This window comes from Garra rufa, chromosome 11 (assembly GCF_049309525.1).
Source record: "Garra rufa chromosome 11, GarRuf1.0, whole genome shotgun sequence".
NCBI classification, from domain to species: domain Eukaryota; kingdom Metazoa; phylum Chordata; class Actinopteri; order Cypriniformes; family Cyprinidae; genus Garra; species Garra rufa.
Window position 1 is genome coordinate 14,255,634 of NC_133371.1, and position 27,397 is coordinate 14,283,030.

General features: G+C 36.0%; 1 protein-coding gene across 3 annotated transcripts in view; it reads right to left on the bottom strand.

The window, feature by feature from the left end:
* Positions 1-355: 355 nt before the first annotated feature.
* Positions 356-27,397, bottom strand: part of tspan4a (tetraspanin 4a) — a 52,092-nt gene continuing 25,050 nt past the window's right edge. For all 3 annotated transcript variants that reach the window (XM_073850344.1, XM_073850343.1, XM_073850342.1), the window contains 6 exons: positions 17,546-17,737; positions 8,564-8,638; positions 2,059-2,160; positions 1,811-1,942; positions 1,517-1,600; positions 356-1,442 (listed from right to left, as the gene is read on the bottom strand). In XM_073850344.1, the coding sequence (XP_073706445.1) occupies positions 1,374-1,442; positions 1,517-1,600; positions 1,811-1,942; positions 2,059-2,160; positions 8,564-8,638; positions 17,546-17,737 (654 nt within the window). In that variant the 3' untranslated portion in view covers positions 356-1,373. The remainder of the gene's footprint in view (positions 1,443-1,516; positions 1,601-1,810; positions 1,943-2,058; positions 2,161-8,563; positions 8,639-17,545; positions 17,738-27,397) is intronic.

The window sequence follows — 27,397 nt, forward strand, 5'->3', positions numbered from 1 at the left end:
AAAGGCTCTTCTATTGATTATTGAGAAGGGTATGAATAATTTTGGACATGCCACTTTTTGTTCAAATGTAAATAAAAAATGAGTAATAATTTTTCCACAATGATGCCTGTACACCATCTTATTATCTTCTGGGAGACGTCTGTGTCATTTCGAATTAAAAAAAAAAAAAAAAAAAAAACTTGCTGGTTGAATAAAAGTAACTTTAAGTCAGAATTTGCCAGGGGTATGAATAATTTCGGGCTTGACTGTAACTGTTTTCAATCGTGTTTGCATGTGGTCATTTTTCAGAAATTGGGAATGATACTGTGTGCACATGTATTCAGCGTTTCACTCTTAAAGTTCACTGATTCCACCATCAATTTCCTCTTGTTTAATGAGACCATCTCAAATGGCACCTAAAACATTTCCAGTCATCCGTCACGTCTGTACTTCAGCATTTACAAATTAAATATATCGTAAAACATTCAGTTTTATATTTAAAGTTAGCAGTAGTCTTGGAAATGGCATACGCAAATTACATAAATGAATTTGATTCTTACAAATTTTGTGCATATTTATTCCCATTATTTTTCATAGGTATAGGAAATGTAAATCCAAATACAGGAATACATGGACATTTTACATTTTTCATTTCAAATTAAATTCAGTTAAAAGCTTTCATAATTTTCAAGCGAAATGTTTCACAAAAAGAAGCTTGTTAGGTTCAAAATGATAAAACTATACAAACAGTGTTAAAAACAAAGATATTTGAGACATGAGTGTGAGTTTGTGATGGGATCTGTTTGGACTTTTTTTTTCTTCTTTTGATCAGTTCTTCAGACCATTGTCAATGCAATAATGTTAAAACTGTGCTTTTGCTCTTTTACAGAATTGGATCTGCAGAACAGACTTGTGCTTCTTCCTACATCCTGTATGTACTTCATTTGGTCAATTAAACTGTCTGTTTTAATACTTTTTGCTTTAAACACTGTCGAATAAGTCAGATACAAAAATCTGATCTATATATCTTACCTTTCAAATCTATTGAGAACTTGCTCTGAATAAATATAAACAGCAGTTGTTCATTTCAGATGTATTAATATGAAATTATACAAATATAAAATTATGTCATTAGTTACTGGTCTCCTTGTTTAAAATTGCTATACCATATTTTCTTCACAAATAAAAAAAAATAAACTCACCATTAAATATTCACAATAAAGAGCAATTTTCATTCTTTCAGTTGAACTGGATTATAAAATCATGTTGCAAATAGTGTGTTAGCAAAATGTTACAAATGATTGCTGCAGCAATGAAGACAGAAGTGTGCAATGAAGAAGCAGAAATGGGCAGATGCACGTGTGTTTGGTCCTTTTCTGCTCTCAGCCACGTGTCTATGCATAGAAAGTCTCCACTTTCACTGCGTGACAGAATATGGTCATGGAGAACACCAGCCCCAGGATCTGCAAACACACATTAATGATGATCCATCACTGAGCTCTTATATATTGATTCTTGTGACGTAAGTGTTTAGTACCTGTGTAAGAGCCGTACACAGAGCGAAAATCCACAGAGCCACCAGATTCTCGTGCAGCCAGCCCTTCACTCGCTCGTAACACGGCTGTCAACACAAACCGCATTAGTCACATTAGAGAGAAAGATGGACACCATGACAGTTACAGAGACACAACAGAGTTTCTGTCTGTCCTGCCCCAAACCGCCTGTTTCACTATAAAAATACATCAACACAGGAGAGAACAGAGCATTTGCCAAACTATTTCATGGGCTCTTTAGAGGTTAAAGCTGATTGAACTAATGATGAGCTTCTTACAGCTGTCCACCAGGTCCCGGGATTCTCCAGGCCACAGTTATCACTGTACTCAAGACAGCAGGAGTCTGGAACACGCGTCGCATTAAACACGTGAAACCAGTCCGTGTGATTGGTCACTCCACAGCAGCGAAACTACAGCACACACACACCACACAGACACAAAGAGAAACATACACACACCATTATCATGTGTCTGCATGTCTGCTTCCTGGAAAGTAATCATTACTACACAAACTAAGTGATCATACGTCGGTTTGGACGATGCTCCAGGCGTTGGTCAGGCCGATGTTTCCTTCAGTCCCAAAAAGCTGCAGACCCTTCTTCAGGTCACTTTGCGCATACAGATCAATCTAGAACACGGCATGAGGAAAAACTTACTCACATAAGAATGACATTAATCACTGACACAAATCAAAGCATACAGGGTTTGTTAAATTATCCTCAGTAACACTCTTGATTAGTTTCTGAGGCTTAACAGAATGTGACATTCTGTAGCAGCAGTACTGATACAGAAATTAATTGCTTAAATGTCACCAAAAAGCTTTTTTTTTTTTTTGGTTAGTTTTCCAATTTCCTCAAATTATTACACTAAAACTGGTTGAGTTTTACTGCTGTATAGTGCAACATTTTTTTTCTTGCTCAGGATTTTTTCCATAAAAAATTTATTTAAAACAAATTATTTGTCAGTGGGTGGGTCAAATAAAGGTCATGACATACTCTGCAAACAAGCTCTCTAGTGAATGTATCTTTTTATTTTTTTACAAAAAATGCTGATTACTTTTTTTTGTTTTATTATTTATACCCCTTATTTTTGTTTACGTTTTGTTATGTTGCTGCCTTATGTTAAATTGATTTAAATTACTGATTCCACAACAATCTACACTCAATGCACCAAAATTACAAAGCGAAAACAGAATTGTCAAAAAAAGTAAAAAAAAAATAATAATAAATAAGTACATTGCATAAGTATGCATACCTGACAAGCTTTTCACATCAACATTTGGCAATTTTCTGCCATTCTTCGCCTCACCTCTCAAGCTCTGTCAGCTTGGATGGAGTCTGACAGACATTTTCAGGTTTCTCTAGAAATGATTGATTAGGTTTCGAGCCCAGGCTGTGGCTGGGCCACTCAAGGACATTCACAGAGAGTTGTATATAAGCCACTCTTGCTGTGTGCTTAGGGTCATTGGCCTGTTGGAAGGTAAACTTTCTGCCCAGTCTGAGGTTCTGAATGGTCTGGACTAGTTTTTTTATTAATCTCAATATTTTGGTGCATTGAGTTTTTCTTCTACTCTGATAAGAGCCTCAGTCCCTGCCACTGAAAAACAGCCCCACAGCATGAGGCTGCTATAAGCACACTTTACTTTTAGATTGGTACTCTGTAGGTGATGAGCAGTGCCTGGTCCTTCAAACATGATGTTTGGAAATGAGGTTTTAATTTATTTCACTAATTCCATTCAATAAGTAAAATATGTATAATGTATACATTCATTCCACACAGACTGATATATTTCAAGAGTTTATTTCTTTTATTTTGATGATTATAACTGACAACTAATGAAAACCCGAATTCAGTATCTCAGAAAATTAGAATATTGTGAAAAGGTTCAGTATTGAAGACACCTGGTGCCACACTCTAATCAGCTTATTAACTCAAAACACCTGCAAAGGCCTTTAAATGGTCTCTCAGTCTAGTTCTGTAAGCTACACAATCATGGGGAAGACTGCTGATTTGACAGTTGTCCAAAAGACGACCATTGACACCTTGTACAAGGAGGGCAAGACACAAAAGGTCATTGCAAAAGAGGCTGGCAAAGCACATTAATATAGAGGCAAAGGGAACCCTGCTGAAAAAAAACAGCATATGCTGGCTAGGTATGTTTTGGTGCTGGGATGCTGGTCCTTAGCTGGTTAATGCTGGTCCTTAGCTGGTCCTTTGCTGGTTAATGCTGGTCCTTTGCTGGTTTATGCTGGTCATGTTGCTGGTCAAGGACCAGCATAAACCAGCAAAGGGCCAGCATAAACCAGCAAAGGACCAGCATAAACCAGCAAAGGTTCATATAGGTTAGTTCATATACATTATACAAGTTTCACTTCTTGAATGGAATTAAATAAATCAACTTTTTGAAGATATTCTACTTATATGACCAGCACCTGTACATGGAAAAAGTCATTTAAGGCAGTTTAACAAGGCAGCAAAATAAAATGTAAAAAAAATATATATATATAAATAAATGAATATAAACAGGTGAAATGAATAGCAGCATGTTGTTTCACCAGATTTAAACTGCTGTTTTAGTCTGCTGACTCTTATTTAAGGTTTTGTTTTTTTGTACATGTGTTATGTGCCACGATCCTGCTCTATGTTATTCAGTTTCTGTAATTTAATCTAATACTTGTCACAACAATTTGTTGTTTTGATTGCCTCTATTGTCCTCATTTTTAAATCACTTTAGATAAACGCGTCTATTAAATGATTAAATGCAATTACAGTGAAACATAAAATAATGTCTCTGTAAATTACAGTTAATACAAGCCATGACAATATGTATCACTAAATCTATTTAATTACTCATTAATTATTCTTTGCATTTTAACAGAGCAATGTAATATAATATACAAATGTTTTTGGCACTTACTGAAACAGACTGTTCTCATTCAGTAAACACAAGCAGACTTTCTGTATATACAAACTGTAATCAATTTGGTGTAACAGTTAACGTGAATGGATTTATACATGATTTTCACAGAGATGTATTGATTCTGCTGGTGCTTTATGCATGAGGCCCATTGAGTGCTAAACATGAACTGGTGAAGCTACTGAGCTTATGAATGAACAAAGCTGTGCTTGTCTGAAGTCATTACTGCTGGCCAAGAGTAATGTGTGCGGAAGAACAGCAGGGGGAGACTGCTGATTTCTGCTAATATGATGATTTCTGTAAAGCGGTATCATAAGTTCACTTTTATTTACATGTACATGTATCCACATTAAAATGAGAGTCATAATGTTATGAGATTAAATTCACTATGCAATTAAGGTGTAATGTTTTAAATAATGAAAATGTCTGGACCTTCCTGAAAATTCTCCTCAAATTTGCAAACGCCTTGTAAATATCTTATTTGTTAGTTAAATGTGTGTGTTAATCCAATCATTTGAAAAGAGAGCGCACACACGCTGATTCTCAATTAGGTTAATCCTGCCCATGAATCACTACTAAGGTGAATTATGTGTACAGGAACTCTGTGGGATCTTAAGATTCCCTCCAGGTTTGACTTCAGTAAATTACATAAATGAGAAACTAATTGGCCACATGCCTAACAACCCTGCTGAAAAAAAACATCTAAAACCAGCCTAGGCTGGTTGGCTGGTCTTAGCTGGTTTAACAGCTAAAACCAGCCAACCAGCCTAGGCTGGTTTTAGATGTGTTTTTTTTTCAGCAGGGAAACGGACTACATAGCTGCGTTTTATAATTTTTTGTTTGTCAATAAAATTAATTTTCAAATGTAACATTTATTGTCTTTCATAATTTTAAAATAAACAAAAAAAAAGTTAGATGTGGTGTGCTCAGGCAATGTGAAGTGTTGTAAAACAGCACAAACAGAAATATAATGAAAGGCAGTTTTGTTAATAGTTAAATTTCTTAATGATAATAATCAATTCTCCCAGCAAATCATATTGTTGGTTTGTTGGTTAATTTTTCAGCAACACAGCACATTAAATCTGAATGCTGCTGAACGCGCGGCTGCATGTGACTGCATATTTTATGTTAGAGTCAGAACGATCAGTTTTAATTAATATTCTATAAAAACTACTTTATTCAGGCAAAAACATCATATACTATGGAGCAGATACATATGCATATTAAATATGATCAGGCTGATGATCATATTTAAGAAGCAGTAAACATAAAGGTGACATACAGATGAAGACTAATTGTTCACATCTAATATATTTCACCTGTTTAACTCTGAATATGTGACTTTAGGTGAAGTGTTTATGGAATATCATCCTTTTCTGATCACTAGCATATATATGAGTAATAAATGAGGGTTTTGCAGTCTTTACTACTGAGAAATTTGCACTTCCGTCATCAGTCGGCCAAACAGACCGTTATCAATGAATTATTCAGCACCACAAACAGTGAGGAAACAGAAAAACAGGAAAAAGGCAGTGAGAAAGACAGCAATCTATACTGTTGGAACCTGCCAATGAAAGCTTCCTTGAAGGATTGTGTTTCCATGCAATTCTCCGGACAGGATTTCAGTGCATGCATGCACTGAACCCAGAGCTGTCATTTGAAATGTAAATGTGCATGAAATAAGCATTGCGGCATGGTTTTCATGCCTCCTTCCAGTTCTCACGATAGACTGCCGCACCATTTCAAACACGTGTCTATATCTATACCACCTCCTCCATTATTCCCTGTGATCCATCTGCCAACATTGGCACTTCACAGCCATCCTGGTAGATGTAATACAGTAATGCATCATAAATAATAAATATCAGTAAGGAGGAAGTAACAGAGAAATGGAGGTCAAAGAGGTCATTTCTAATCATCTGTGTAGAAGAGAATCAGGGATCGGAAGAAGAAAAACTATATACAGAATAACACAATTTCCACATTATATTGCCAGTATGTCATTGTAATCATTCCCTTTAGACCTGAGAGATCTCATTATCTCCACCAGCAGCGTGATATATGTGTAGAAAATCACTTTATTCTTCCAGCTAACTTCTGTTAAAAGATTACAGTGACACACACTGAATAAAGGCTATTTATAATGACTATAACTAAAATTAATCATTTAACATTTTTACATAATTCAAAATTAATATACTAGCAGCCTGTCTCATCATCCTTATACTGTCTGTGCATTTGTCAGATGCAGCTTTAGTAACTTAATAAACATACACACTTCATATGTAACTAATCTGAGACCTGTATTTCATCTTCCTCTGATTTATTCTTTACAGAAGATAGAATGATCCATCTACTGCCAAAAACATCAACTAATATCAGCTAATACTAACAGTCTAATACAGGCTAATATCATAAATGTCTATATGGCCTAAATGCATGGCTATGCTACAATAACATTCATTTATTCTAACTCTGTATTTTGCATTGTTTCCCAACCCAGATCCTGAGACAAATCAATATCTCTTCCTAATTAAACTCAACTGATCCAGCTCGTCATCTCATACTACTCATGGTATGAAGCTTTATGTGTAAATACAAAGATAGATTTCAAGTTCTAACTGATTTTAAATGACAAGTTCAGAAAAAAAAATCTGCTGGATTGGAGGTTCACAGTTTTTTTTTTTTTTATATATTTTTCTGAACATCATCTTTATGATGCAACATTTTTTTTTTGTCTAATCTTTGCTGAAATAACAAAACCATTGTCATTAAGCAGATTAAGACTGATGAAAGGTGAATTGATGGTGTGTTTTGTCTCTCTGGTATGTATTGAGGAAGCCAATGAGTACAGTAGCCAATGAGACTCTGTAGAATCTGTCACCGTATGATGTTCCACGGTGGAAATATGTTGCTATCACTAGAAGTGTCTTGGAAAATGCCCATCACACTGTTGCCATATGTGCTTTGAGGAGAACGGCCAAGAAAATGATGGTAGTTTGTTGTGAGAGACTCAGAGAGAGAGAGAGAGCTGCACTGAAGACATTCTGATTATTTTACAGTGCAGTGCAAAAAGAAGCCATCAGACCAATTGGCATCTTTAGTGATCAAATGATTTCAACTGTTCTTTAGTGATGAAATGGCTCAGGAAAAATCCAATATGTCAGCTGATGACCTTAGCACTATTGATCTTTCTATTCAGCTGAGCCTTAAGACTCCTGCAATGCTGGTTGATATATCTATTTACATTCAAGGCTATAGAGGATACTAACCCAATAAATAACTTGCTTAAACTCCTCGATATGCTATTCCTATGGGAACTTGCCAAGTAAGGTAAAGACGTTTTCTAAAAGAAGTAAACCAGAAGGAATTTAATAAGCCTTTGATGTTTACTGTAAGATGCTTCTTTATTAATGCCTTTATTGCTGTAACTGTCTGTACTGAGAACCTACATTAGAAATGGCTTCATATTGTCTCCAAAATGATCTTGATATAAGATGAGCACCAAAATCAAATTTTCACCCTTCTGGTGCTGTTCTGTTTTTTTATTTGTTTTCTTCATTGGAATTGTATGGACTCTCTTGCTAGCACTTGCTATGGGAACACACATACACAGACACAAAAACTAATGGGCATGATTCGAAAAGGTTAAATAGTTCTGAAAAAAAAAAAAAACAGCCAAACAAAATCTTACTATTTTTTGAGATATCAACCTTAAATATGGAACACAATTGGTTTAGATTTATGGATTTTCTGAGTTTTAGAGAAAATATTTTAAACAGTTTTAAAATCAGTTAAGGTTTGAAAATCATTGGTGTGTCCCTGGCCTAACAGGTAATGAGTGGATCATAACTATTCCATAAATCCTCTAAAAGTGCAAAATACTAAATAAGAAAATTATTGAACTAAAATATATTTCACTTCACAGAGAAAAATAATGTGTGTTAGTTTTTTTGATGGTGGTTTGGCTTTGAACTCTGGGATTGTATTATGCTGTAATAGCTGTGTTCTGGCTAGTCTTTTGTATTAAAAGTCTGATTAAACAGTTTAGAATTGCACTTAAATAAGTGACAAAATCTGTGAAATAATATAAAGTAAAACATTTTGCACGTACCTGATCTTGATATGCGAAGAACAGAATCATGAACAGAATCTCCAACAATAATATCAGGAGCAATAGAATGAAGAACTGTAGAAACACAAGCAAAAGAGACTGTGAGTTAGAGAGTTTATTACATTATTATTAGATGGTCAATAACTGCAGACCTTCAGTCAAGAGCATCTGCTGTCTATAAAATCACATTTTATTCAGTGCACATGCTGTCAGCCAGTTTATTAAGCAAATTCATTCATTCAAATTCAGATAATTCCTTTCTTCATTCAGTGGATTATAGTGCACAGGGGTGTATGATATTGACAAAAAGGATATGTCAATATTTTCTGGCATTTTGTCGTTGATGATAATTAGACAGTATTTTGCTAATTGTGTTTTTGTGCAGGTATACTGGCTGGTTCAGGCCTGTTGTGGGCATCAGGAATTTCAAGGGGCATTTTAGCTTTATGTGGCTATTTTCTAACCTGATGCACCGTTTCATGTCAAATTCTTTTATTGAGCATTAAATTCAAGTAGAATAATAAAACACTGCAGAGTTGTTGAGTCAGTGAAATCAGTATAACCTTTATAATCAGTATAATCTTTGCACTGCAGAAGTTTTTTTTCTGACATTTACATAGACTGCTTAATTGCGCTGCAATTGCATATATAATGCTATTTTTAATGTTTTAAAAATAAATGTAAAATGAAGTGCAAAATTATTATTTTAAATTAAAAATATTTAAAGGTGGATTTATACACTCAATTTAACTAAAGTAAAGGTCGTAAGGAGTCAGTCACTGCGTCATTCATTTAACCAATTCGTTCAAAGGGATGATTTATTCAAAAACGAAGCATGAGATTGTCTTTATGAACGATCCATTGAGATATTCGCTCAATTGATTCAAAACTAATTAAAACATGTAGATTAATTCAGAATCAAAATGCTCAGACCCACACAACTGCTGTTCAGTTATGGGTTTGAACTATTTTCATTGCAAAACAAAGCAAAAATTTACAATATTGTGTCTAAAATGTAACCTACTTAAACAAGAAGTTCACTTAACAAAAATTTACAGATAATTTACTCACCCTCTTGTCATCCAAGATGCTCATGTCTTTCTTTGTTCAGAAAGAAATTATGTTTTTTGAGGAAAACATTTTTAGGATTTCTCTCCATATAGTGGACTTCTATGGTGCCCCCAAGTTTGAACTTCCAAAATGCAGTATAAAAGCAGCATCAAAGGGCGCTAAACGATCCCAGCCGAGGTAGAGGGGTCTTATCTATTGAAACAATCGGTTATTTTCTAAAGAAATTGACAATTTTATATTTTAACCTCAGATGCTCGTCTTGTCTAGCTCTGCGTCAACTCTGTGTATTCTGGTTCATGACAGTTAGGGTAGGTCGAAAAACTCCCATCTTATTTTCTCTTCCAACTTCAAAATAATCCATGTTTTACCTTTTTTTGTAAGGAGCGTTTGATCTTCTTTGCATGTTCACTTTGTAAACACTGGGTCGGTACTTCTGCAGCGAAGTAGGATGAAGTTGGAGGAGAAAATGAGATGGGAGTTTTTTGACCTACCCTAACAAAGCTAGACAAGACGATCATTTGAGGTTAAAATATATAAATTGTCATTAAAAAAAAAAAAAATGATCGTTTTGCTATATTAGATCCTTCTACATCAGCTGGGATCATATAGAGCCCTTTGAAGCTGCATTTATACTGCATTTTAGAAGTTTGAACTCGGGGGCACCATAGAAGTCCACTATATGGAAAGAAATCCTGAAATTTTTTCCTCAAAAAACATAATTTCTTTACGACTGAAAAAAGAAAGACATGAACATCTTGGATGACAAGGGGGTGAGTAAATTATCTGTAAATTGTTGTTCTGGAAGTGAACTTCTCCTTTAATATTAATTTTTATGTTTATGCTATGAAGTGTTCTGTAATAAATAAAGCTCTCATAGACACACCTAGTGAACAATTATGTACTCTCAAAGACGCTTTATTGGCCATATAATACGGTGTGAAGAAAACTGCCTAGTTTAATTTGCAGCTCCTTTATTCTTGCAGCCTTTATTTCATGCTGTTTCAACTCTTTCACTTCTTTGACTTTACAGTTGATTTAAAATCTGCACGGAAGTATAGCAAGCCCAAATTATACTGACACTTAATGGTATCTTTCCAGTATATTTCTAATAATAACATGCTGTAATTACAGAGAAGATTGTATTTGGTGGAGGACATAAAACCCATGTAATTCCAATGAATATATTTCCCCCCAATATAATCGTCTGTGTGGGTCACTTTGGATGGGACTGTGCTATAAAGGAAACCTGCTAAAAATAAATAAATACAATCATGTATGTTTTGTTATTTGTGTTTGTGTGATTTTATTACCTTCATATTTTCAATAATTATGAGCAAACACAGCATATTAGACAAAAAACATCACGACTATATAGGCAGTAGTGCATGAGTGAATGAGTGAGTGATTTGGGATGCAGCATATATTCACCATTGCATTACTGCACTGCTCGAGTTTTCTGACTGTATGCTGTTTAAATGAGCCTAACCTTCATTTCTTGTGTCATTGATCTTGTGCCTCAAACTCACTAGAACAGTCAAGGTATATCATGCTGTTGAACTGAGAAGCTCATACTCATTCTCCCATAATGGCTCTCACACCTCCAGTCTCATTAGAAATCATAGAAGCTGGACACTCACCTTGATCCAGAACCATCTAAAATGTAAGATTTCAGTATGAGCTCAGGTTCAGCAGGCGCTGTTAAGTATAAAACATAAATAATATACTGACAATAGACACCAATGCCAAGGCCTCTGGAAAGAGGTTTGGATCAGTGATATTTGTGTTTTAGAAAATGAATGATGAGTCCAGTGGCAGTAATATTTTTCACTGGGGAAAGAGCCAGATTCTAATTCAACAGCCTTGAAGATGAAGTGCTGGGAAATGCTAAACTCCTGGAGCACAGAGAAGGTCCTTGTAAATAAGTACTTGACAAGTAACTTATAATCTGAAACATGCAGATGGTAAAAAAAATGTAGTGTATGTTTGCTTGCAGGGCTATAAGCTTCTTGTTGTTATGATTTTTGAACACCCTGAACTTTCCATTATTTTCTGTTTCAGAGACTTGGTTTCCTAAGTCTTTCCTTTTCTGTTAGCAGAACACTGTTTGCTCTTTGGTCCTTTGCGATCGAGCAAAGCTTTTTTCTGTTTTTGTCACTGACTGGTGTCTACCATTTTACCAAGGTATTATTCTCCATTATTGTACATCTTTAGCTTACACACAAGATGTATCATTCAGTATGTGTTATGTATTACTGTAAAACAGTGTGTTGTGTGAAAATAAAATTGACTATACTATTCAAATATTGGCTATACAGTGCCCTCCACTAATATTGGCACCCTTAGTAAATATGAGCAAAGGTGACTGTGAAAATAAATCTGCATCGTTTATCCTTTAGATCTTTCATTCGAAAAATTCACAAAATTCTAATCTTTCATTGAAGTAAAACAATGGAAAATGGGGGGATATCTCAATATGAAATAAATGTTTTTCTCTAGTTCACGTTGGCCACAATTATTGGCACCCCTAAAAATTTGTCTAAGTAAAATATCTCTAAAGTATATTCCCATTAATATTACAATTTTTTTAGCACACCAGGGTGGCTAGGAGTATAAAATTTTCCAGTCATGACTTTCTGTTCCACAGGATTATAAATATGAGGAACACAAAAGCCAAATTCCCTTAATCATCCATCACAAGAAGTAAAACCAAAGAATGTAGTTCTGATATGCAGAACAAGTTTGTTGAGCTTCACAAAATAGAAAGTGGCTGTAAGAAAAGAGCTAAAGCATTGAACATCCCCATTCCCACCATCAGGGCAATAATTAAGACGTTCCAATCAACTAAAGATGTTACAAATCTGCCTAGAATAGGACGTGTGTCTATATCATCCTAATGCACGATAAGGAGGAGAGTTTGAGTGGCCAAAGACTCTCCAAGGATCACAGTTGGAGAATTGCAGAGAATTGTTGAGTCTTGGGGTCAGAAAGCCTAAAATAAAATGATCAAACAGCCCCTACATCACCACATGTTGTTCCAGGGGGTTTCAAGAAAAAATCCTCCTGGCTCACCCAAAAACAAACTCCAGCATATTCACTTGTCAGACATGATTGGAACTTCAAACAAGACTGGCTTCTATGGTCAGATGAAACTAAAAATTAGCTTTTTGGCAGCTAATCCTCCAGATGGTTTTGGTGCAGACAGGGATAAAAAAAGTACCCTGGGTCTTTAATGTTGTGGACCTATTTTTCTGCCGGAGGTCCTGGACATCTTGTTAAGATACATGGCTTTATGGAATCTATCAAATACCAGCAGATAAAAAATCAAAACCTGACTGCCTCTGTTAGAAATCTTATAATGGTTGCATCTTCCAGCAGGACGATGATCCAAAACAAAACAATGATCAAAATCAACACAAAATTGTGTCACTGAGCACAGAATGAAGCTTCTACCATGGCCGTCCCAGTTCCCTGACCTGAACCCTGTATAGAAACTGAAGAGAAGAAGCACCAACATGAAGCTGGGAAGAATGAGATTCTGGAGAATCTAGAGAGATTCTGTATGAAGGAATGGTCTCTGATTTCTTGTCAGGTGTTCTTCCAAACTCATTAGACATTGTTGGAGAAAACTCAGAACTGTTATCTTGGGAAAAGGATGTTGCAATAATATGGTGCCAATAATAGTGGCCAACGTGAACTAGAGAAAAACATTTATTTTATAATGAGATTTTACCCCTAGGTTCTTCTGATTTACTTCAGTGACAGGTTAGAATTTTGTGAATTGTTTGAATGAAAGATCAAAAGGATAAATTATGCAGATTTATTTTCACATCCACTTTTGCTCATATTTACCAACGGTGCCAATATTAGGGCACTGCATATTTAATATAAAAGTAACATAAGTCATCCTGATTTAAAATGTTGACTAACATTTGGTACAGCGACTATATGCAAAAGCCTCCTGTACATATGCCTATGTATATCCAATATATCCAATATATCCACTAAGCACTCCACAATTTAGATCAAGCGAATTCATAGCCTTTTTTTTGGATCTTAGTAGATCAGCTGCCTATATGTAGGGCTGGGCATGAAAGTGTTCACAGAAGAGTGTTTGTCAGGTATGCATATGTTCTGTGTTTTGTAGCATGGCTTCTGCCAATCTGTATTTTTATGCCGTTAAGCAGTTTCCACTTAGACATTTAGACATTTTATTCATTAAAACAAAACAAAAAATCAAGTTTCACTATTATCAGCTAATGAAATCACTAGAATATTTCTGGTACGTCCTCTTTAACGCTTCCTCATCTCAAAAAAAGAAAGCAAGAGACACAGTGTTTCGTATGGCAGGCTGTCATCATAACGCTGCTGTAATCACACGGCTCCCACATGCAGTTAAAGACACACAGGAGAGCACAGGCCAACATTAAAATCAGCCCCTGACATAAATAGCAGCTTAAGGAGTAAACACCATCATCCCCCACGTGGACATGGGAATATTTTATCATAAATCATCTTCCTCACAAACCAGCTTCAGGCTATGATAGTCTCTGAGGTGATTCCAGCTCAACAACATTATATATTCATAGACTGCGCTGACATTCGCTGTTCCTATCCATCAGTGTTGAACCCGGAAACACCGAGCAGAGCAGAGGAAGTCATATTTAAACGCGAGAGTAAATCAACACCAGCAATTAGGGCTAAACATTATAATCTCATCACATTAAATTATTTAATTTAATGATGTATTTAAATGCCTTTAAATACACATTACCCAGCAAAAAGAAAATATATTATACAACTGGCTTTCTGACTAAATATATAAAAATATAGGAATCACTATAGGAATATAAATATATAACTTTTAAAAAATAAGGCATTCTGAAGTTACTCATTTGTGTATGGCTTCACATGATTAATAATAAACAGGGACAGTGCTGTTTAAGCCCTCTGGCTCTGAAGGAATAAAGCCGACTTGACCTAAGCCCTACAGTTTGCTAAAGGACTATTGTTAATGATTGTGGGATATGTAAAATCATAGGATTTGATAGGATTTGCAAAGACATTTTTACCATTTTTACTGGATTAAAAATATCAAAATATCTTATTTCTTTTGAGAAGATAACTGAAAGGCATTGACCGAATTAAACATTTTGCATGAACTTAATCAAGGGTCAAAGAAGCTGAGAAAAGAATGCTGAGATCATTAATGACATTGTATGATTAGACTGATGAACTATAGATGAAAATTGTCTTTATCTTTGAGAAAGGCTGCTTTGCCCTTCAGTCTTTTTAGTATGCATACAGCTCAAATAAAACAATCCAGCGCAGCCCCTCTGAGGTTATGACAGGCCGATATCTGCATCTGTCACGGGACGCTCCCATACAGAATGTAGGTCTCACTTTCCATCTAGAACTATCCACAGTCTCTTATTGCACTTTAAAACATACACAAGTCGGTACCAGAGAATAACCATGAGGATTTGAATACCACCACACAAAATGATTTGAATGGCTTCTCTTTATGTAACAAATGGTTTAAACCAGGGCTTTTCAAAGCATTCCTGGATCCTCCTCAGCGCTGCACATGCACGTCTAATAATAAGTTAATTAAAATATTCAGTGTTAAATAAGAGAGACTTCTAAAGTGTGAGGGAGTGGGAAGGTTTCAGAAACACTTTAAACCATCATTCACAAAATACAAAACAACACAATTAATGCAGCATGTGTTTCTCTTTTAGTTTCTTAAAGGGGTCATCGGATGCAAAATTTACTTTCACATGTTTGAACATAAATGTGTGTTGGCAGTGTACACATCCACCCTATAATGATAAAAATCCACCCAGTGTTTTTTTTAAATCCCTAGTTGCACCGAGGTCACACAGACCAAGGCCACTCCCACAATTGTTGATTGGAGCAGGAGTAGACAAGAGTCTCCTAAGCAATTGAGGTGATCTGTTGTTGGACGTAATAATGAACACATCAATAGTCATTTACTCATTTAGTCACCCCATGGTAGAGAGGGGCGGGGTGAGCAGAGCTCTTCAGCATTTAAAGGGACATGCACTGTTTGCTGTGAACAGAGCTGTTTTTGACAAGGTAAAATGGTTGTTGTTGTACACTACAATTGAGAAATTTTAACCAGAGACTGTTCATTAAGACACTAACGAATCATATAAACTTGTGGAAAATGGGCATCCAATGACCCAGGGCTCTACAGTGCTACCATTTGCGACTGAAAACTACTGTGTGCGACTATAAAAAAAATATTTAGGAGCAGCATATTTGGGTTTGCGCTGAGGGGAGCTTCATGTGTTTCGACGTGTTTTTGCAACATTGAGTAATGTATCACAGACATATCTCATGAACAAAGTGTAGAGAGAGTGTAAATACGATTCATTGTGCAGTGTAGTAAGCTTCGTTGATTTATAATGGAACTTTGTGAGATCGCGATGAACTAAGATGAGTGACAGCTCTTAATCATTTTTAAGGGAGTTCGTACATGAGATATTGATTTAATACAACAGTTAAATAAACAAGAAGTTATTTTAGGTGACATATATTGACTGACTATAACACTATTGCCTCTATTTCATCATCAAAAATAGTGTAAAACAAGTCCAAGTACATCTCCATTCAAACACAGCGGTGTTTCGTTTATGAATTAATCTGCGTTTTTAAATGAATCTAGAGAAATAATTAAATTTTCCATTCATTTGCTTTATTCCTGAATGAATTAGCCGTTCAAATGAATGATATGATTCAGTAAATAAATTAGTGACTTGCCGCCACCTACTGGCAGATACAGTTTCATATATATATGTATATATTCTTTCTTTCTTTCTTTCTATGTCAAATATATATATATATATATATATATATATATATATATATATATGAACTTCAGTGCATATATATATATATATATATATATATATATATATTCTTTCTTTCTTTCTTTCTTTTTATTTAACATAAAAGATTATATACTTTTAATAAAGTTAGAAAAATGCCATTACAAAGGTAAAAACAAAATTCCCCTGTAAATCACTTTATGGAGTCAAATATCACCTTGTAATAGGAAGGCAAATTTTTTGATTATTGGTTAGAATGTTCTCCAATTTAATTAAATTTCAATTTATTTTTGAGAGAATGGGTTAAATGAATGTTCTGTTGAAGACCTGCACTGAAGTCGCTGCACTAATACAAACACTAAGGCCTTTTAATTGTGATATGACTTGTATTGATTATGTTGTTTTATGGCATTTTCACGTTCATATCTACTAACGTTTCAGTGTAACAGGAAATGATGACATGCTTTACAATATGATCATGTTTGAAGGTTCTTACTATAGGTTGTAATACTGTATAAACTATGCTGTCATCTACGCTGGTATAAATAGCTACCTGCATGTCATTATTTCTTTATAATCCTTGTAAACACCAAGAACCAGGACGATGGCAATTACCTTTTGTAGACAGTTTTTGTGCCCTGTCAGCTTACAGCAGAAATACTGTGTTGAATCCTCATAGACTGACAAATGTGGAGCTGCTGCTCATGTTAACCTGTTCCTCGAAGAGTGGAAATGATGCTAATAACCTTTCCTGTGTTTTACCCGTGGGTGCTAATTTGAGTTCCTGCTAGTGTCTCTATTATGGCAGCTATCAAACATTACTCGATGTTAGTATTGCCACTCAAGTGCCACATCTCATTATTTGAACAATGAGCAGAAAGCCACAATTATGGCTCAAATGAATAACGTCAAACAAACATGTCACTTGATAATGAAATGCTATTTCTTATGCTTGATTCGTACAGTGTGTAGTTTCAAAATGGCATCTGGTAAGGTTTTTATTATGATCTCACATATGTACTGTTCTGACTTGAACAGGATGCTTTATTTGTTTACTTACACTCAGGAGTAATGGACGATTCTCTTTGACCGCACCTACACAGCCCAGACAGCCAATCACCATGATGATGCTTCCGACAGCAATGAGGAGATTGGCTGCAGAGAGCGATGGTAGAGACGATGAGAGGGTTGCGAAGTTTCCCTGTGTGATGGAAAGCCAAACTCCCACTCCCAAAATCCCACAGCCACCCAGCTGAAAGAGAAAACAACACTGAGCTGATGGAAATACTCAACTGCACAGACAATATTACAAATGCTGCACACAATAACAGGCTGGCAAACAAACATTAATTATACAATTGGCATACATTCATTTTAGTGCCACTAATCAAACACTATTCCAATGTACGATGTCATATTTCTGATTAAATAGGGCATGTTCTGTTCCTCATAGAGTGAGAGTTGTGCTTGTGTGAATAAAAAATTGCTCAGGCTCATTAAAATGCAGTCTGTCAGTATGGTACATGTAGAATTCCCAAGGGTGAAGCGCTGTAAAAAAAAAAACAAAAAAAACTGTAGTAGCACAATGTCTGTTGTCTTCTTTTAAATCTGCTTGTGAAAAGATCTGGTTTGAAAAAGCCTTTGTGAAACATTTCAGTCCTTTAAGATGTCTGTTGCCCCTCACTCAAGCATACAAACAAACAAACAAACAATGTTATGTCAAACAAACGTTATGTTATGTCAATTGTTATGTCAAACAAACAAAAAAAAAATCAGTTCTTCTCATATCAAAGTGAGTTAAAATTGAAATTTAACTAAACTAACTCATCTAACATATCAGCTTTGACATTATGAATGCTGATGCCACTGATCAAACTTTTTCAGGGTTCAAGCACTGAGTGTTAAATGTTTTGTGTATATGTGTGTGTGAGAAAGAGAGAAAGACACAGACATTAACAAGAGCAAATTTGGAGTCTCTATCTCAAACTCTCTAGCGCTACCACTAGTCCGAAGTTTCACTCATGTTTATGCTAATAACTTTTGAACCATAAGGCACAGAATCAAAACTCTTTTTTACTCAGAATCCTTGGGTCATGCTGAGTCGAATGAAGTCCAAAATTCAAAAATCGCAAGGTTATATTTTTTTGCTATTTTTAATAGTTCGTAAAACCTACTTTTTCGAACTCAACCTCGACGGTTTGTCTGATTTCCGCCAAAATTAGCTCAGATCATTTTCAGACCATTGCTGGCAAAGAGTTGTGCAAATAAAGTTGATTAGTCAAACCGTTCTCAAATAGCATGCAAATGAATTCTACGTAAAGCATGCAAAAATGGACGTGAGCCTATATCTCCGCAACGGTTTGGCGTATTGAAACCAAACTTGGTATATGTGATAACAAGCATGACCTGAGGCTACCTGCTGAGTTTCGGCCCAGTGCCACCCAGTAGTCAGGAGATACAAAAAAAGGCTATTTTTGCTTATACCTTCTCAGTGGTTTGGCCAAAGATCTCTTTAGATTTGGTGCATCAAGCCGAGTTACCCAATTTTCCCATGTCAGCCATTTTGGGTGTCGGCCATTATGAATTTTGTAGTAAAATGCTATATTTTACGAATGCATTGACATATCGTTACAAAACTCAGTATGGGTCATCAGCACGATGCCCTGAAGGAGCCTGAAAAGTTTAGATCCAGCACCACCTAGTGGTAAAATCTAATATTCACCTGCTTTTAATTTTGGGTGTGATCGACTTATTTTCATGGGAGTCACCCTTTTTGACTCCTGAATCCTTGCTGAGTCCAGGGATTAAAAAACATTTGCCAATATCTCAGAAACCGTTACTTCAATTGACATGAAACCACTGTAGGAAATTCGGAAACATAGCTTGCCAGCTAATCACTAAAGCCCATTTGCAAAATTTTGATAGTAAGTGGCAATAAAATGCAAACAATGTCAGCCGTCTGTAATTTTTTCTCTTCTCATATATTAAAATGTCTATAACTCCAAAACAAAATGAGATATTTTCACCAAATTTGACACACATGTGTATAAGCACACTCGCACAAAATTTGGTGGGATTGTGCCTCTTGGTGGTGCTATAATTAAACAAAACATTAAATTGCCATTGACTTCAATAGAGTATTATAACAGAAAATCCTACATTTTACAAATGCATTACAAATGGTACACCATTCCAAAATTTTGTATATACCATCGAGACCATGACCTAAAAGTATTTAAAACGTTTTGAGACAGTGTCACCTTGTGCTCAAAAGTGATAACCGTTTAAATCATTTTGACTAAAATCACTTTAAAATGGATTCAATTACTTATTGCTGCCCTTGTTCTGATGCTTCCCTTGCCTAGTGCTTGGCCCTGTAATTGCTGCTTGCAGCTATATTTGTATTTGCTCATTTCAGTAAGCCTTTTGATTGTAATAAATTCTGAATTGCTAGAGATTATTTATATTTAATAATAATTACTGGTTTAAGCATTGATCACTACAGAGTTTCTATACTCCCATAATTACGTACACTCTTGGTCCTGCCCTGAATTTAACCTCAACCCTGCTCGTATCCAAGTTCAACAGCAGCAAAGTGAATCTCACAAGAATTCTCAAAAACAACATAGCAGTTTAAGTTTAGACCTTTAAATATCTTTACAGAATCAGTGAATGTGGATCAACCATTAACTTGGCACAGTTTTGTTAGGCACACAATTATGGCCCAAAAAACAACCCTGATCTAACTGACAGAGATCTCCCTTACATCAATGCTTTCTGATTCTGTTGTCTTTATAAATGTTAAAGCAGTTTAAATCAAATTATTTCATATTTCTTTGGATGTTAGTTTGACCCGCCATGCATTTGTAATGTGAGTTTACTCTGCTGTCTCCATGTTTGTATGCCACTGCTGCTTCATTATGTTTTTGTGTTAGTCAGTACAGACATGCAATGGCACAATGCTTATACATCACTTTCCTTTTATCTGTTTCCAGGAGTCAATTCACACAGCAATCGTGATTCACAGCATCAGAGATTCACGGGTCAAATAATGTTACGGTTTGTGAGCACAGTTAGTGATCGAGCCAACAGGATATGAAATGGTAAAACATCTTTAATAAATAAAAAGCAAATAACATGTCATGGAAAAAATGTATAACAGCACGCTGCAATAACCCAGATGACTGAAAATCTATTTGAATCATCACTTATGGTTCAACTATGATTGAAAATCATGTGAACTAAAGTAAACATGTTCGGGGAACTAAGTAATATTATTTCTGGATTTTGACTTTTTTTTTTTCCAATTTCATTTTATCTCATTACAAATAAAAAATTAAAGGTGCTTCATCTCATTTGATTATTTCATTTTATTCGGAATCTGATGAGAACAAAGCAGATCAAATGATTCAGAAGAAACAAATGAAATCAGTGCACAAAAAAGCTTCACGTTATTAAACATTAAAAAGACAAATTAACACCTAAAGCTGTGATGAGCCTGAATCATTTGGTTTGAACTGCTTTATGTTTCCCTTTACAAAGAATAAAAGAAAGAAGAAATAAGTCCATTATATAGAAAAATATCTAAAAATCTCTCCTGGTTGACAGTTCAACTGTGGTTTGATTGTTTGACGTCAGTAATGTGACCAGTGCTCTAAGAATCACAGCAGTATCTTTTGACATTACAGGCCTGTATATGATGATGGTAAAGCTCCTGCTTTGTGATGCAGGTGGTCTGGATTTTTCCTAGGCGTCTTCTTTTTTCTCCAGCACCCTGCTGCTCATACACCTGTTCTTCTGGCTCGGTTTCTTTCTTCCTCTCTCTCGCTTCCTTCATCCCTTAATCTATTCATTCATGTGGCTCACACAGACTCTGCTTTCTACACTCTCCTCCTGCCTTGTTAGCGGACAGTGCAGCGCATTGTGTCATCATTAGTGGCCACTAACTCGTTTATGCAGGTGTGAAACGTGTTTGTCTTGCTGATTTGGGTCACTGTGTTCCCCAGGGCCTGACATGCCGCAGATACAGGAATGCAGCTGTATGAGGCACAATGCCTCCTAGCTGCAATATTTATATTGAAACTTGCAGAGCTGTTAGCTGAGTGCCAACACAGACAGCTAGATCTGATGTTCAGTGCAGAAGACAGACAGTCCAGGCTCTTGTTTCTTAGGATCTTTTTCTCTCTATTGAATCCTCTTTGTTTAGAACATAGACACCAGCATCTAGGATTAGGCTGTTCTTCTGCATGAAATGTAGAGCGTATCTCTTGATGTTGGGTTTACATGTTTTATGGGGACATTCCATAGGCGTAATGGTTTTTATACTGTACAAACCGTACTTTCTATCACCCTACACCTACCCTACACCTAAACCTAGCCCTCACAGGAGATTTTGCACACTTTTAATTCATCAAAAAAACTCATTGTGTATGATTTATAAGCCTGTTTCCTCATGGGGACCTGAGAAATGTCCCCACAAGGTCAAAATCTACTGGTATTCCTATCCTTGTGGGGACATTTGGTATACAGGTACACACACACACACACACACACACACACACACACACACACACAGCCTATCATGTTTATGCCATGTTTGTCATATATACACATGAACTGATTTCAATACTTTGGTGGAAGCATAATGCACAGCAAACCAATACTGGGTAAACTAGACCAGCTTTCTACAGTTTTTAATCAGATCTTTCAGTATTGAATAAACTTTATTTATATTTATATTTGACATTTCTTTCCACAATCTTGGAAAGATTTGTTTTTTTACTGAGCTTGTCGCAATGCAGTATGAGATTTACATCTCTAAAAAGAATGTATGGGATGCTGCCTTGGAATTTGGCCAAAATAAGGCATCTTTAAATGCTGCTTACAATTGTGATGCCTTTAAATGCTGCCTACATTGTAGCAGATGTTCTGGAGCTCAGCAGCAGCAACACTGAAACCATTTTAAAATGGTTTCCATATTTAAAAAAAATAGCACTAAATTTTTCATGCTGTCTTTGTATAGTCAAGATAAAAAGCTGCAACTGTGGCTCAATCCCATTTCACCTATCCATTTTCACAGGGAATGATGTCTCTATGTTTACGCTGAACACAGCTTGATCAGTTGAGCAGTTTGACACTGCAAGCCAATGAAAAGTACTGGAGGCCTGTGATCAGAAGTATGTTAAGTTTCTATGTTATCTTGGTGGTCACTGAATGTTTTGTTCAGTGCATTCTGGAGCATTTATTGACAATGTTTCATCATGTATCTCAATGGCATCATCAGTGTTAGGATGGTGGTAGAGGCACCAAACTGTTTTTCCCTGTGTCGGACTGATCTGGATGCTCAAACAACATAGCAGAGTCACAGCGTTGCAGTGGGTTGGGCAGAGAATCTTCAGCTTGAAATCTTTGAAAAGAAGAGTTGTAATGCAGGGTTTAAAGCCTGCTGTGTAGGATTTGAGTATTTTCTTGCCACATTTAAGGATTTCTGCTCAGATGACATCCAGTGGAGAACCATTGCGCTAAACAGCTTTCCAAAACTGAAGAAAATCATAGAGCATCCAAAATACTGTTAGTTTCTCAGACGACTTGGTTAGTGTTAGCAGCACATATATATTCACGTTACTGAATACTTTACAACAGTGTCTTTCAAGCCTTTTCGGTCAAAGTACATATTTACATATTTAATTCCCAATTATTTTCACAATACTTATTTTTTAAAGCAGCTTCACAGAAAATAATGTTTCTACCTTACAATTGTTCTGTTATCAGAGGTATTATACAAATCATGCAGTTAATGTCCTGTATTTATTTAAGTAGAAACAATGAACGGCAATTATTACATAATGTAATCATAATGATTATAGTTTAAGAAAAATTTTAATTTTCATTTGTCACCTTATGAAGTTTTGGTTCTTTGTGTTCCTTGCCTGATTTGACTTTGGATGAGAATGAAACTCAACTATATTATAGCGCTGCTTCATACTGTAGCTTAACTGAATTTATTTACTTATTTTTTTAACTTTTTTTTGGCACATAAGGATGGAATCTGCACCAAAAAGTAAAAAAAACAAAAACAAGAAATGCTAAAACAATAGGATGTTGTGATAAAAATAGGAATACAAAATTCACATCAGATGTGTGATCCACCTCCCTATTTCTAGTCATGCTCATATACATTGCCTTGTGAAAGTATTCATACCCCTTCATTTTAAAGTTAAAGGACTTGCCGTGTGCTTTTCAGGGTTGTCCTGTTGGAAGGTGAACCTTCAGCCTAGTCTGAGGTTCTGAATGCTCTGGACTGTGTTTCATTAAAGCCCGGGACACACCAACCCGATGCCAACCAACTAGCGCCGACGAAAGCCGACCGTCTTGTCGCCTCTAGTCGGCTGCGTCTGCGAAAGCCGACGTTCGGAACACACCGAACCAACGCGCTTCACCGACGCCCACCAACTGCCCGACGAGGCCAGACGGCCGATCGTTGGCTTGGTGTGTCCCGGCCTTTAGACTACGTCAATATTTTGGTGTATTGAGCTTTTCTTGTACTTTGACGAGCATTAGGCTGCTACCAGCACACTTTACTTTTGGGATGGTACTCTGCAGGTGATGAGCAGTGCCTGCTTTCCTTCAAACATGATGCTTGGAATCTTGTGTCTCATAGTCTGAGAGTCCATTAGGTGCTATTTAGTTTTGTGTGTTTTCATGTGTCTTCACTGAGTAGAGGATTCAGTCTTGCCACACCACCATAAAGCCCAAATTGGTGAAATGTTGCAGTGATGTTTGTCCTTCTGTAAGTTTCTCCCATCTGCATATATGATCGAGCTAAACTAGACTATCAGGTCCTTGGTCACCACTCTAGCCAAGGTCCTTCTCCATCAATTGCTCAGTTTAGCAAGAAAGCCAGCTCTAGGAAGACTCATGATGGTTTCAAACTTATTATGTTAAGGGTAACAGAGACTACATGCTTCTGTGAACCTTCAATGCAGCAGATTTTTTTCTGAACTCTTTCCCAGATGTGTGATGAAATCCTGTCTCTGAGCTCTTTTTTTACCTCAGGGCTTGGGTTTTGCTCTGATATGCATTTTCAGCTGTTAGACTTTTATTAAGACATGTGTGCCTTTCCAAATCATACCCATTCAAATGAATCTGCCCCAGGTTATCTTCACTTAAAGTGTAGTAACATCTACAAGCAATATGACTGTTCCTGCTAAATGTCAACTGAATTTAAATTTCCAAAATGAAGGGGTATGAATACTTTTGCAAGGCACCGTTTAAGTAATTGAAATGTGGTAAACAGAAGCTCACATATGCTTTCTTGTCCTTATATGTTACACAAGCACATTTGAGCTGCAATTGATAATATTTGATGTGCTCTATGTATGTGCATTGATGAAAGTTTACAGGTAAATAAAAGGCTAGGTCAGAATTCTTTCTTGAATCTAGAGTATTTAAACAAGGATCCTCCATCCCTTTTGCTTTAGCCAACAAACCATTTGCAGTTGGGTTAGAAGTCATAAAGTTATTGAACACACAACAGTTACAGGTATAGTAAAAGCGTTCAATAGCCTTGTTTGCAGAGGATGTTTTACTTTTAATTTACCACTTCAGGATATTGGATTAACAACACACTGGCTTCTTCTTTAACAGAGGGCTGTATGCTAGTGAGGATCGTCCATCCTAGTTTAGTTCTTCTGAGGTTTCAAGAAGCTAATAAGTGCTAGAATGAGACACTCTAGTAAGTGTGCATGCTACATCATAAATGTTTCTGCCCCTGTGGTCATGACACAAGAATACTATTAAACTATTAAATAGCATAATTTGAACAATGCTTTATTTTTTATATAAACTGACTTCTATTAATTCATTACAGGCAATGACAGCCATCTGTGGTCTCCAGTGTTTTACATCACGCATAGTTCAGCATTATGTGACTCAAAAACAACACATAATGCCTTCATCTTAAAAAAAAAAAAGAAAAACGTTTTGTCTTTGTAAAACATAATGAAATTGGACAAGCTCAATGGTGATTCATTTTCAACTAATAATTTTTTTTTATTGGAATGTGTGCAAAGAATATTACAGGAGACTGAAAGACAAGGATACACCTGATGCATACTTCAATACAGTTGAATAAAGAATGTAAAACAAAGACTGCTTACTAAGAATCCTTCAAATTGACATGTTTTTAGACAGAGCTCAATGAAGCGAAAGTTGAGATATGCAGCCATCCATCCGATTGAAAAACACTCAAAGCCTTCTATCCCGGTACTGAATGAGGAAAAAAGAGAGAATCCTGGTATTCTAGTAATATTCCAGTGGAACTGTCTACACCAGAGGTCTTCAACCCTGCTCCTGGGGACCCACTCTCCTGGAAAGTTTATGTCCAACCTGCTTCAGCACACCTGCCTGCAATTTTCAAGCAGTCTTGTGGAGCTTGACTGGCCGCTTCAGGTGTGTTTGATTAGGGTTGTAGCTAAACTCTTCAGGACAGTGGGTCCCCAGGAACTGGGCTGAAGACCTCTGGTCTACACCAGGGGTGGGGAACATTGATCCTCAAGGGCCGGTGTCTCTGCAGAGTTTAGCTACAACCCTAATCAAACACACCTGAACAAACTAATAAAGGTCTTCAGGATACAGGTTGGTATTTTTTTTTTTTTCAAGGTTGAAGCTAAACTCTGCAGGGACACCGGCCCTCCAGGATAAAGGTTCCCCACCCCTCTACACACTAATTATTGATAATTCAGGACAAAAATCAAGACTTGAATTATATGGAGATTATACAGTTCAAATGCTAAAATGGACATGTTTTAGTGTACTTGCATTCACATTAGCTGTATACTAGTGCTGCTGGGAAATACTTGAATGAAAAATAGTTGCCATGGCAATACTGACAGCAGCAGCCTTATTAAAGACTAAGAGAAATGTATCATGCTTTTTAGGCCATACAGCAGGCATTATCACTATATTTAGACTGCAGCATGAGTTTCTACTATATCAAAGCTGTGCTTTTGTTTTGTTCGTCTTTTCTATTTTTCTCTTTTCTTTCTTGCTTATTTTTATGACACTTTAAAAACATTAGTGGCTCATTTTATATATATATTTTCTAAGATTTATTATTGAGGCTTTTAATTGTCAACTGTACTGTAACATCATCTGAGTTCAAGCAGTTAAACATTTCTCGCATTAGATTTTTTTTTTTTTTTAATACTTTTTTAATCCCTATGAAGTTTGTCACAGTGATTAAATAAGAGACCAGCACTTTTGAATACATATATGTATTGTATTGTTTCACTGTTCATTTTTGGGCTGCCACAGAAACACAGCACTTTATAAACAGTAATTTTAGTGTTTAAGAGGAAAAATGCCAAATGTTGACAGAAACCTTCAAATGAATTAAAGTGAAATGGACAATTTTATTTTTACCTACAATCCAAAAAAGTCTATTTAGGAACTTGATAGTACAGAGCAATATGAGGATGTGCAACACTAGAGCAGTTATGAAAACAGGTTACATACTGCATTCATCCAGTCGTGAACCTGACACGGCAAATATGCAAATAACAGCGTTAACCTGGCATTTAAGAGTGTACAGTGTTAAACATCTAGGACTGGTTTGATAAACCGCTTAGACTAGTCTTAAAAATGTAGTCATTGTAGAATGTTTTAATTAAGTTGAATATAGGAGATAGTACCAAAGTTCACTATTAGGCTATATCTTGTTTAGTATAATTAAAGAGAAACAGAATGTGCACTAGAAATTGAATGTGCATACATTACTATTTCAGACCTGAATGGAAATGTTCATACATGGTGAAGTCCTTGACTCATATTTACTATTTAAAATATAATATGTACATGTTTGGAATGCATTGATCACCTTGGAGTGTATATATGTGAGTGTTAGACTGAATTT